The sequence below is a fragment of the Barbus barbus genome (genome assembly GCF_936440315.1).
Source record: "Barbus barbus genome assembly, chromosome: 4".
Classification (NCBI taxonomy): Eukaryota; Metazoa; Chordata; class Actinopteri; order Cypriniformes; family Cyprinidae; genus Barbus; species Barbus barbus.
In genome coordinates this window covers 15,733,443-15,747,384 of record NC_136732.1, presented here as the reverse complement: position 1 = coordinate 15,747,384, position 13,942 = coordinate 15,733,443, and the positions used below count along the sequence as shown (strand labels likewise).

The window sequence follows — 13,942 nt, the reverse complement described above, 5'->3', positions numbered from 1 at the left end:
GTTATCTGTAGACTGCCTGTAATGGTTCACTTATAGACAACGTCAGACTTGAGCAGAAACCTCACCTGTAGAGTTAGTGAGAGTTAAGATGGAGGAAATGGAATTGACAGGCAGAGATTAAAACATTGTTATGGTGAGGATGGCTGACTATCTCCAGACTCAGGCTGAGAGGAGCCAATCTGCAGCCTGCACTTGCTCCTGTAGATAACTCACCCAGTGAATCATCAAAGCCTGTTTAGAAAGCACACATCGAAAATTCCCTTCATCCTTTTCAGCACAGAAATTAGGTTTTCATAAATCCTCTTGTTTTCATTTTCATCGATCAGTCTTGCTGCTGCTTAACAGGCATGCTCAGGGAGCAAAACAGTGGCTTTTTCAGACAACATGAAATTATGGTGTTTCTCCAAAGTTTCCACGCCTTTTCTTTTCTTCAGTCATCAACCTAGGCTCATTGGAAAAACGTTTCTCTACCTACAGTTTTACAAAACCCCAAAACATATGCATAAAATTCACTGCAGTTACCAGCTGAAACGAACATCAGTGGTAGCCATGTTTCCTCACATAATCCCACATGAAAAAATACTATAGTAATTTATAATAAATACTATAGGCTAGTGTTTTTGAACCATACTATCCACCTTTTTCTTGCCGTAAAATGGGCGCAGCCATTTGTAAATTTTATGGGTCTAGCTTCCGGTCCGCGTCCAGCTATTTTTAGCTGTACAAAACAGTTTGATAGTAAAGTACTTGAATTAGTTTGCTGTGATAATTCTATAGTTGCTGTGGTAATATAACAACTAGGCTACATACATAAATTACTTTACCCAATACTGTACTTAAGTTTTATAGAGGGTATATTATACAGTAAGAACTAACGTATACTACAGTACTTATTACAGTTTATCAGTTCTCTATAGTTAATACTACAGTATGCTGTAGCATTCATTAACAAAGTGTTGTAAATAAATACTATAATATAGCTATACAGTATGTACTTTACTATAGTATGGTTCAAAAACTTTATAGTAGGCTATTAACTAAATTAGTATTTTTGCATGTGGGATAGTATACATGACCTCAAAACAAGTTACTACCGAGCATGATTTGTAAGCTAATGCATTGTGCCTTTGCATCACATAACCAGCTCCACAAGGCTTTTCTAACATATAAAACCGGTTCGGTAGCTCACTTGGTACAACGTTGGATGCGGCGCGAACATGGCATGATTGTTTTAGTAAATAGCCTACATTTTATCTCACGTTTGCTTTTTTAAAACTATAGGTTAAGTTTTATAGGATTAATTGGTACGTTATTTTAAGGCACAATAGAACATTTTAGCGCCACTGTAGCCTATATTTAATTTCTCAACTAGCCTACCTCGATACCACAACTAATGTAATCACCAGATTCACGTTCACCTGTTTCAGATAAAAGTGAAAAGGCTTTTAGCGCCACTCACTGGACATTTCACTTTTTTCTACCAAAAAAACAAACAAACAAAAAATACTAAAACAAAACTAGTTATTAAACCACGGTAAATGGTAGCCTAATCAATTAGCCAAAAAACAAACACTTATAATAAAACCATGGTTAACCATTAAAAGTTGTTAATTAAGGGAATGTGCAACTCTAATATCATTTTGCAGAAATGTAGCCACAGGCATGTTTTTCCATTGTGGTTGAGGGTTGCATAATAATGTAGATGGTGTCAGGTTAAAGGACTCAAAAGGGCCAAACAGGTGAAGAGGGAGGGAAAGGGGAAGCACTGCCTGAAAAACATGACCTTTGTGTGATAGTTATCTGGCTACTGCTAGGTGGGAGTGAGCTGGTGGGCGCCCATGAGGAATAGCAATGCTTTTGTTGGTAATCTTCGCACGATCAACCTGTCCTGTTTTGTGTCTATGACTCAGATCTCCCTGATCTCCAAAAGACACTCACTCAATACCGCCTGCATGGATGCCCTCGCACACCCTTGCAAGGGACCAACCTCAGGGCCGCACACCCTCATTCCTCCCTATCCACCAAAACAGCCTCTTGAGAGACTAGCCTCAGGTAATGTCAGTGACAAAGAAGCCCACCTGCATATTCGTATTCAGCCAGTCGCAAACCTGAGATATTCTGTGCTTTTATTCAGCGCTGCGGGATGATTTTCTCTGCAGATGTGCAGCTATCCACCTGTCTGGAGGTCCAATGTGCTCCTCTGACTCTAAACCTTACGTCTGACAGCTCGGTTCTTACTCAAACTGGCCTAAATCAAGCGGCACTGCCCTATTGAAGATGAAGAGGTGCAGCCTGGAGCTCATACGCCACAGACAGGGCTCCTATTGATTTTATAGCACAAGCTGCTGGTAAGCTGTGCTCTCTCTGGCATACTAAATTCCCTGCCCTTCTAGGAGGGCTTGATGAACTGCCCAGATAGCTCTCACTCATTCCTCTTGTCACAAGCACTTGCGCTAGATGAATGTCTTACCTGTGCCTCGTGTGCATGCGACTCACTTAAATGTTTCCCGGTGACTCTCGAAGCTTCTTACCACAGCCTCTGATGATGAATGGCTTTTTAGTAAGAAAATGTTTTAGATGCTTTTCCAGTTTTCGCTGTGGAGGATTTATCTTCTGATGTATGAAGATAGGGCATTTTTAGCTGGCACACATGATCTCTCAGTCAAGATAGATAAATAACAGTTAAACATCATGAGGCAGGATGCCATTGTTTTGCAAACACACGGAATGGATGTGCCTTCATTGTTAAAGTCAACATGAAATGATTCCTCAAGACTCCAGACTGGGGCTACAATAGTTTTAAATGCAAAAAAAAAAATTAACATTATCAATAATAACATCACCATATGTTTGTTGCATTTCTCCCTCTGAGAGGCACTTTGCACAGAACTTTCAAAATGTAATAATTATTTCTGACTTTGTAATTATAATTCTCACCTCACTCATAGTTTTGATTAAAATGCATAACATCTGGTTGGGCAGTTGCATATAGTATAGTTGCAAAAGTTAAAATATTTCAGTACACTAAAAGTTCAAATCAGATCCAAGAATTTGCATAAGATTTTGCATATGCATGTGATTGGAACATTAGGTTTGTTGTTTGTCAGTTGTCATAGATAGTGAAAAGGCGAATTCAGAGATAACATCAGAGTTTCATTCACAGCACGAGCCGTGATATTTGATTCAAGAGCAAATGACTCTTATAGAGTGGTTCTTTTGAAAGCGTCAGTCAAAAAGATCCACAAATCAGCCTTTAACTCACTGCCTCACTGAACCACGAGTCATTTTTCCAATTATGTTTAATTCAAAGTGAACTAGGAACGTCACTAAAGATACACATTCACAACAGAATGTTTATGCAACATAAATTCTAAAAATGAAAATGTTTCACAAAAATTTATTCAGCATAGTTTAGCATAACAATTGTAGTGTATGTAATATTTATTTAGCCTGGAGACCTGTTGATATCAGATGAAAAGGAAAATCAAACAGTTTACGCTTTTATTAATTACTTTGGAATAATGTACACCGATAAGACTTTGAATGGGTATTAAGAAAGTAAATTGGGTCAATTTTGATTTCATGTTGACTTTAATATTCTTCCATCCCTGATTCTGAACCAATACACTGTAGTTATGATACATCAATGCTCTTGTTTCCTCATTATTTCAAATTTGAAGGTCAGTTTGCACACATTTTGTGAAGAAGACAAAGAGTGCATTGTTGGCATTCTTAAAACTGACTTTATTTTTCTAAATCTTTAAATATCTCTCCGACTATTATCTTTATTGATGTAAACTACTGTATTTAAAAGGTGTGCTTTTTTTCTACAGCATGTTTCAAGCTGAGACTGCTGTTTTCATTGAGAGGTCACATACACAATGTTGCAGGCCTAAGTGGTGAGTGACAGGGCCTAAGACTCTATGGATGTGATTGGCTGAGCAATAACAGTCCTGGTAAGAGGAGCTGATGCGAGGCTGTGATGAAAATGAAGGAGCAAGCAAGCGAAAGTGAGAGACCCGGTGACGGGCACTCGGAGAGGGCAGAAGAGACAGGCACTAGGTGCTCTGAGAGAGACTTGAAGGGTTAAACTGTTCAACTGTGCCCAAATGCACTCCGGTGGACTCCTTCAAATATGAAAAGCTTAGTTTTGGACCCAGAACAGCACAATTTCACAACATAAAGTGGATCCAAATAAAAGGCAACATTTACAGTAATATTCCCAGTGAGGCGGCAGATCGCTAGCATGACTTCGGTAAGATGAATGAAATAAAACTGGAGATGAATGACTGGCTTGCATGAATCTGGAGGCTAAAGTACATGCACGTCAGCTTTTGGGTGTTCTGAAATGAGGTGAATTTCTGGAAAAACTAAATTTTTATAGATGTTCCAGGATCTACTTCCATCTCTACCTAACTGACAAGGGGATTAATAATTGTGACAGATGCGAAGGAAAACTTATTGTATACATTATATCATTATTATCACATCTGGATGTGTTTTGCATACATGGTAAATAATATATATTTTTTTTTATGTAACTATTTTTAAGGGCAGATCTGTTGTTTTCTCTGTTGGCTGAACTTCTTTAAAGCCCTTGTATGCTTGTTATTTGAAAACCAAAAGCCCTTGGAGTTTATATTCAGTATGATATTGATAACATTAACTAAGCAACTAAATTACAGTATACATTTATATTTTGTAGTTAAATTCAGTATAGCATTGATGTAGCATTAATGTAGATAGAATGAGCGGTATATATTTCCAAATAAGTTTTGTATGCATGTCCATAAGCATAGCGTTTGTTGTTGTTTTGTTATTGTGTATAGAACCTGAAAATCCCATCAGCCCATTTAGAGGCTTGTCTTTTCATGATATGTGAATGGTCCAAGTACTCAGGGCAGTTCCTTTTGATTTCATAACATTCAGACTTTTATAAACTCTTGATGCACAGCTTTTGGTAAATGTATGAACACTATTTTATCCAAAAATATTTGAACTATAGACAGTTAAGAAATCTACATTTGGCAGCCAACTGCTTTTCTTTCGCTAACAGATGAAAAAAATAAAAATATAATAATGACCACAATATCCATATTAATAACCACAAGAGCCTCCAGTAAACCTCTTATCAAGGATATCTCATTGTAAATCACAGAAAATTGTAACTCATTAAAATCTCAATGAAAACCATGTAATACCAAAAAACTTTGGTGGGCTAAAAGATCATATTTAATAACAAGCATTTTAACCCTGTTATAAAAGTTTATGCAGGGGGTTTTGCAATGGAAATAATGGGAGTAAACGTAAAAAAAAATAAAAAAAATAACAGAACTGTGTGGATGGCATGCAGAGCCCGGCCAAGTAACTTGTGGGCAGCGTGTAGGTGGGATGAGTGGGGGGTGATCAGCATGAGACAGTGGCACTAGTTGTGGGCTCAATTTCCGACCCGGGAGAGAAACCAACAATGTATACAATCTTGTGAGTGTGAGGCAGCACTCACCAGCTATGGGCTACTGAGCTGTGCATAAGGCGAGTATCGGGACAGCCTTTCGGTTCGTCTGTCAGAAGCGTTACAATCCTCCCCCTCAGAGGGCTTCACAGTTTCGCTGGGCTACCACTTCAGGAACTCCAGTCGCAGAACAAATGACATTGAGGAGAGGACTAGCATTCTACTCGAGTAGCCCTTAGGGGGAGGGACGAGTGAGTCAGGTGAAACGACAGAAACAATGACTGAAAAATGAGGATTAAAAGGAAGCACCAATGATCTAACAATTACCATCTATATTTATATATAATGTTATAGAAAGAGGGTTATAGCCCTGCAGGCCTCGAGTGAATTCTTCTTCTTCCTGCTGGGGTCCAGCTCAAGTCTGTGGTTGTAACGTCTTGGCCGTGGCACTTCCTCTGTGCTTAAACTCTCTCAGACTGGAGTGGTCCTCCTGTTGGCCGCATCTTTGAAGTCCTTAGCGTTGGAGTTGTGAGCCTGCAAAAACTCCCTCTCGGAGTTGAGCAAGGCACCCATTGCCGCCTTGGAGGGATCCCTGGACAGGGTGTACATGGAGATGTCTGCCGCAGCGGGGCCCGTGTACCCACTCTTACCCATGGGCGAAGCGTCACGAGAGGCAGGCTCGCTGGAGCGGCAGCTGGAGCGCCGGCGGAATCGGTAGCGGTAGCTAGGGATGCGACTGAAGGCCGACTTCTTGATCAGCTCAGTGCGGGACTTGGTGCGCTGCTTCCGGTGTTTCTCAATGAACATGTGCACTGCGAGCACGCCCACCATCTCAGCCATTATGAAGGAGAGTGCGCCGAAGTAGAAGGACCAGCCGTACGAGTAGCTCTTCTTCGAGTCACTCTGGCCGGGGTCGCCCGAATTGGCGGATATGTACACGATAATGCCGATGATGTTACTTAGGCCTGTGTGAGGAGTAACAGCAGAGGAGAGGGCAAGAGAGAAAAGAGAGAGAGAAAGTTACGGCTCAGCACGCAGCTGTGGCTCATCATTCCATATCATTACACAAGAATGCATCACTTATCAGGCATGCGGAACACAGAAAAAAAGTACAATCTAAACATTTTAATTAACTTTTTATCATCGCCATCATATTGAAGGGTAAATAATTAGCAGTTTGCCGTCAAATATTTAGATCATAACCAATAGGACGAGGTGATTCCAAGCGCATTGTTGTGTACAAAGCAACGCTCTGTCATCGGCAGCGCGTTCGCTGCAATCATAAGGACTGATTCATCATAATTCAATTGTAACGGAGGGAGTTGGGCTCATTTATGTGCTCATGAGGTCCTAATGGGGTCTTCTCTAAATATTTGACATGCAGTTCTGTTTGAGGATCTGTCACCCTTTCCCTGGCCAGAACTACAGCAGTGGGTCAATATGCTGGCCTGCTGTTTGTTTACACTGCTCGAGCCGGCCCATCCATTTCCTTTGTCAATAATCAGAGTTAATCTGCGAAGTCAACACGGATCTGCGGAGTTTACGGGGAGGACGACATCCTAACCTGTCTGTGAACTAATCCATTCTCAACATGCTGTATTCTGAACCCAACCATATCTCCGTCTTGTGGGGAAACCCTGGTTCGGACAACTGACTGCGGTTCGGAAAGACGGAAGTATGCTAAAGCTAAAAATATAAACAGGCTGAGTGCGCTGGCACTAATGCAGTGGGTTTAATCTCTTACCAGCTGAGACAAAGAAGATTCCAGCACTGAGGATGACATTGTGTCTGCTCCTGTAAAACTCACTGGCAGCCACACACAAACCTCCCATGAACAGAAGCCCGACGCTCATGATGGGGAATATGCTGGACGCTCTCACTGCTCCTGAGGGAGATACAAGCAAACCCAACCACATTAGTGTCACTGTAAATAGTACAGAGGGAAACTCACCATATAAAGGGTCAGAAAATATTTTTTATGTGAAAGACAGATCATATTCAAAAGTCATCATATTCAAAAATGTATGCTTAAATTGATTATTTAGAAAACAGAGCATTGGATGCTAGTTGGAGGCAAACTGTACTAAAATAAACAATATACTGCATCTACGATGCAAACACCTGTCCACCAGCTACTGTTTATCACTGCACAGCACACATACTGGCCAAATATTATTAAAATGTAAAAAAGGAGAGAAATGACTTTATGTAGGGTGAATCTAGGTAAGTGGTAACATCTTAATTAGCTCATTTTATTTAAGTAAAAAATCACTAGGCACTAACAAAAATAAATTTAAGGCTTAGACTGGATAGAAATACCTCCTTAAGGTAATGAGGTATTTTTGTGCAATATAAATTGACCGTATATTTAAAATGTCAGGAAATATATTTTATATCTAAGGGAAGAATGTCAGATTGAAATAAAATTTTGTATTGTCTTTAATATTTTTATTATATATTAAGCATTTTAAATTATGCACTCAAAGGGGTGCAATTTTGTGAGTATACCATTCAAAAGTTTAGTGTCACATGATTCTTCAGAAATCATTCTATTATGCTGATTTGGTACTCAACAATCTTTCTCATTATTATCAATGTTGAAAAAAGTTGTGCTGCTTAATATATTTGTTGATATATATTTTTTTTCAATAAGAATATCTTTTTTTTGTTTGTTTGTTTAGCATTTTCCTGGTCACTTTTGGTCAATTTAATATACTGACCCCAAACTTTTGAATAATAGTGTAGAGTCTGCTCCACTGTGTCATGCCTAAAATGGTCTTTAGCTAGAAATATTTGTAATATGATGTCCTCTCATACTTTATTTCTTAAATATACATCTATAATTCTGTGATTGTCAATTTACTTTATGTATACGCATAAATATATATGCCATAGTTTGCTGTGTTGAAACCAAAATCAACCTAGACATTTTACTCCTTTTATGTTCCACTGAAAAAAATGGCATGTTGGTGAATAGATGATGACATTTTTGGTAAATTATTCATTTTAGATTTACAGATGCAATGACTTTTATGGTACACATAGGTTTTTTTCATTTATGGTGTAAATCAGTCTCGTCAGAGGTATTTGGTCTAATAACCCGGCATAGATATACTTCATCCCGAGCGAACCATCTGATGGTGCTCTGGAGAAAGAATGTCTCCTTGAAGCGCTGTGTTTAGTTAAGTCTTCACAGATTTGAGCACTGCAACAGACAGCATCTGTCCAAAATGCTTCGTACGTCCTTCCAATTATTTGCGAACATTTCTGGATCAGAAAACGCAGCACACACGAGGCTTCTCAGACTGGCTGAACTCCTCGCTCCCTCACTCTGCCTCAGATCAAGCTTGATCAGCCTCTTCAGAAATAGGATAAAAGCTAAAGGAGGGGCGTCTGAGAGTGTCAGGATCAATGTCAATAGCCTAGTTGACTGCCCTTATCAGTACGCTATTGCTATGCATACCGCAGCGCTGCAGCATTTGCCCTTCTGAGCGCCTCTCCTCTAAGAAATAAATATTTTTGGACAAGAGGGGCAATCATTTCTACAGATGAAATGACAAGTGAATGTGATAAGAAAATATGTCAGTTTAGTTTTTCCTGAAATTTAGCCTATACATTATCCTTTACCCCAGTGCATGTAAAAACTGACAGTGATCTTTATATAAACAACAAAACACTGGTAGCTATGTAAACCAACTCTTTATAAAAACAATGCAAATCACTGAGCAATCATGCAAGAACATCACGTTTACATGCATTTTCTTTTCTTTTTTTTGTCCAGTCCTGAAGAAAGAACTGTTACACAGTCATGCAAAATGTTGTGGGTCAGAACTGAATTTAGAATGTCTTTAAAAGTACATTTTAATTCCTTAATTTAAAAATGAGGTTGCAGAATAGAAAAGGAATGGCATTCAATGAAATTCAATTTAAATTTAAGACATTTAATATATATTTCATTTTTCAGTATGAATTGCTGATTAAAAAATCTGTCTTTGTATAAATATATAAATCCTTGTTTTTTGATTTAATATTGAAAGTAGAAAAATTAATGATTGTTTTACGGTGGATACGTTTCCTATTCATTTTGACTTGTTATAACTATTCGCTCCATGATATGTACAGAAGAATACATTTTTTACATTTATCCAAACACCACAACATGTCTGCCACATGAATTTCAGATATTATAGAAACATATATGTTATTAATTAGAGCATCCTTGCAAATGAAGTGTACCTCCACCATAAATGTATTAATTTATGAAATATAATGAAAATATATATTTGAAATATGTAAATTGTATATAAATCCATGCATCATTTGCTCATTCGTTTTTTGATTTAATATTGAAAGCCCCAGCTCCTTTTTGTTCACTTGGATTTTTCCCCATTGAGGGGAAATAACTTAATACTCTGTCATTTATAGTCGTATGGTAAAATGATGTATATTTTTATTTGTGTAACAGTACGTTCAAAATAACTACAAAATTTCATGCCTTTGAAAAATAAAGAGAACAACAGAATGTGCTGCTTTAGCATGTCTCGGTCTCCTTGAGCATCTTTCTGGCACATGGCACACACATGAACCACAGTGAATACCTGTCTTTTAAAAGGCTTCATTTAGATTATTTGACATTAAATGCATCATATAACTCACTTTGGAATAAATCACAGTAGGCCTATGTATCATGATATAAAAAGCAACTTTACAGTCTGAAATAAGGCTATAGCAAATTATTTCACGGACCCCCTATCACTTTAAGAACCGCTGGTCTACACAGAAGAAAGCCCTGTCTATACTCTGCCACGGTATGAGTTGTGTCGAGCTATTCATTAGTCTGTTTGATGAAAAAAGATTAAATATAGTTGCAATAAATGCATTAAGAATCCATACAACTGCAGCAGTGGAGGACTATTGTTCTATTGTTGCTACTACTACTGCTGCGTGGTACTGCAGAAGAACTGATGACGGCACGGTTTGATCTTCGGCTGACCAATCAGCAGAAAGGGATGCTTAATTCCAGACCACGTGTAGAAATCGAATATTCAAACTGTCTACCCCTGAACGAAAAACGAAAATTTAAGCTGAATTCTCCTTTTTAGTTTTTTGGAATGATACACTGATTTATATGCAATTTTTATATTTCATAAATATATTTTCATTATATTTCATAAATTAATACATTTATGGTGGAGGTACACTTCATTTGCAAGGATGCTCTAATTAATACCAAAACATATTTATTTCTATAATATCTGAAATTCATGTGGCAGACTTTTTTTTTTGACCATTTAAATGGATAAATGTAAAAAATGTATTCTGTACATATCATGGAGTGAATAGTTATAACTAGCAAAATTAATAGGAAAGGTATCCACCGTAAAACAAATAAATATGCGGATTATCTGCTGTGGCGAGCCCTTATGGGGGTTAAATGTCAGAATAAGTCAAAATAAATGACAAAATTATTTGTTTTCTTGCAAAACTACTAAAATCTCATCGCGTGACTGTGTTGACTATCTTTGAATTGCAGTTAATTAATTCATTTTTTTGTCATTCCAATTGAAATTTCAATTAAATGGCCTATTCTGATAAATAACGAGCAAAAACCTTTGCTTTAACCATTTATGAACCATCTCTGATTACTTTAAATGTCGTTTGATCATTAAGCAGATGTTCAGGTCAACACATTCATTGATGATCAGTTGGTAAGTTGTTTGTGAAGAAAATTGCACTATGGCTTCATTGTCTTTCTCTAACAAATGTCACTCTCCTTCTCTTTCCTTCATTTCTCTCTCTCCTCTGTGGATCAGCAGTCTCCCATGACACACCTCATTAATATATTCATGCCCAGGGGAAGACAAAATACTCCTCCATCATCCAATTTTCCTGCCATCCTTGAAAAATGGATCAGTGGCCGAGCCGTGCTTAATTACAGCTGGAAACGGGAGATATTTATTGAGGAGGATTGTACAGAGCATTAGCATGTAACAAAAAGGATGACATCTGCGTCCTTGATGGGTCCATCCTCTTGCTGACAGGTAAGACCTATGTAGGGTAAGACCTCTGTGGGACGACTGAAACATTTGTTTTGTGCTTGGCTGAGACCTTTCAGTGTGAAAACTGGACGGACGGGCCTCTCTGGTTAACAAGTCGAGGTTATCAGCCTCATGAATCCCCTGAAGTCTGTGCGGTGGGCATTTTGTACACAAAGATGTGCAGGGCAGAATGTGAAATGCCCGTCTGAACTTGCATGCAGAGCATGTTAGGCCAGAGGACACAGCCCTCTGCTTCAAACGAATAACAGAAAAATTAGAACAACGCTCACAGGGAGAAACAGCCATCTCAAGGGCAACTAAAGTACGCCATGAGAGAGACAGATAAAGATCGAGAGAATCAAAGGCAGAGGGCAAAGCTTTTCAACTGCATTTCCCTTCAAAATCAGCTCTCTTTTCTTTTGCTCAGAAATGTATATTTGTAGTGCTCATGAATGTATTTCATTGCATTGTTCTGATGAATGACATGCCAATAGCACTACGAACAGGGCAGCAAATGGAGCTGTAACGCAGAGGACTTTCTTGCCCTTAAAGTCTGGGTAGGATGTCTGTATCTGTGGCTTCTCGATTGTACAAACAGTCAACATGCCGACACCGATCATCTTAGACTCGCCCCCTATGAAACTTCAGTCTGAGATGTCTAGAGTAAATAGTTATTGGCAGAAACCCCGCTTGCTGTGGTTTGTTGTTTACACGCAGTCAGATCTCACATCACACCAGTCTCTCCATAAAGCTAAAGTGTGGAAGGCTGCTCTTGGACTCTTTGTTAAAGGGACATTTCATCCAAAAATAAAAAATGACATTTTGTCATTCCAAACCCATATGCTTGTATTTTTCCCCATAGAACACAAAGTCTTTTTTTAAAAACAATTTTCACTCTCTACACCTTTCCATACAAAAACCATCTGAAGCCACCATCTGAAAAAACACAAAAAGTGCCTTAAAGTCTGTATAAAAATATTAAATCCTATCCAAGATTCATCTGTGTATATTTTTCTTTTTGACTTTTTTTATTTTGAATTAAAATCACATAACTCAAACACCCAAATGATCTCAGATCCCCCTGAACAGACCCACAAACCTCAGGAGGTGGTCTGAGTATAGTTCATTTTAGGTCCTTTCGTGCTTCCATTGCATCCTCTTTGAACACCAAAAATACTGAGGTTACTTACAGATTGTTCACTTTTTGGTTCACTTTAACTTAACTGGGTTTGGTTCATTTAAAGGGATAGTTCACCTAAAAATTATAATTCTGTCATTAATTACTCACCCTCATGTCGTTCCAAACATGTAAGACCTTTGTTCATCTTCAGAACACAAATTAAGATATTTTTGATGAAATCCAAGAGCTTTCTCACCCTCAGCAACACAACTGAGACGTTCAAGGTCCAGAAAGGTAGTAAGGACATTCTTAAAATAGTCCATGTGATATCAGTGGTTCAACCTTAATTTTATGAAGCTACAAGAATAATATTTTTGAACAAAGAAAACAATAATAATTACTTTATTCAACATTTTTTTCTCTTCCAGTCAGTCTCTGCAGCCTACTACGTTTCTGGGTCTTGAACATGGTCGTTTCCTTACTGTCAATGGAGGGACAGAAAGCTCTTGGGTTTCATCAAAAATATCTTAATTTGTGTTCCGAAGATGAACGAAGGTCTTACGGGTTTGGAACGACATGAGGGTGCGTAATTAATGACAAAATTTTAATTTTGGGATGAACTGTCCCTTTAAAGTGTAATACCTGTATATGTGAAAACACCATTAATATGCATAAGACCCCATCTATCCATCATCAGCTACAAGCTTGCATTAATTTTATTAATTGTTTGAGTGAAAGCCCACATCTCGATATCCATTGCCCTATTTTTTTTTTTTCGATAATCCATTACACTTGATTGTACATCGTAATATGAAGGAAAAGTTAAAAAACAATCTATAAAAGATGAACATCACTACATTCTACACTAACATTGGGAATTAACCCATTATACATTTTACATATCAGAAATAACATGTTTCCAACCAGTATATTCGCTGAAAGTGTATATAATTTAAAAACCATTATTATTAAATAATTATTATGCAAATAACATTATAATTTATAATTGTACCTCTAAATGCCTATTAATGTAAAATGTCTAATTACTGATGTCCAGGGTGTATTTATGGGTCATTAGCAGTATTGTGAGCATTCCCTCTCCACACATATTTATTTAAATGAAACATGATTGATTTGGCTGCTTTTTGATAAATGCACATCACTGAGAAATCATGGCTACTTTAATTTTTGCATTTTCCCCTCACATTTTTAATTGAACAGAGGGAAAATTAAATAAATTAATGTGGGTGGGTGAGTGACAGGGGATGAATAGAAATTAAAACAAATAAAAAGTTAAAAGACCAGTCCAGTTTGATGCCGCACCATTAGAGT

The 13,942-nt window shown here is 37.8% G+C and overlaps 1 protein-coding gene across 1 annotated transcript in view; it reads right to left on the bottom strand.

Annotated features, from left to right (window-relative positions):
* Positions 1-4,535: 4,535 nt before the first annotated feature.
* LOC306868679 (voltage-dependent calcium channel gamma-3 subunit-like) overlaps positions 4,536-13,942 on the bottom strand; it is a 49,074-nt gene continuing 39,667 nt past the window's right edge. Inside the window, exons 3-4 of the mRNA XM_079414967.1 lie at positions 7,197-7,337; positions 4,536-6,417 (exon numbers count right to left, since the gene is read on the bottom strand). Coding sequence (XP_079271093.1) covers positions 5,924-6,417; positions 7,197-7,337 — 635 coding nt within the window. The 3' untranslated portion in view covers positions 4,536-5,923. The remainder of the gene's footprint in view (positions 6,418-7,196; positions 7,338-13,942) is intronic.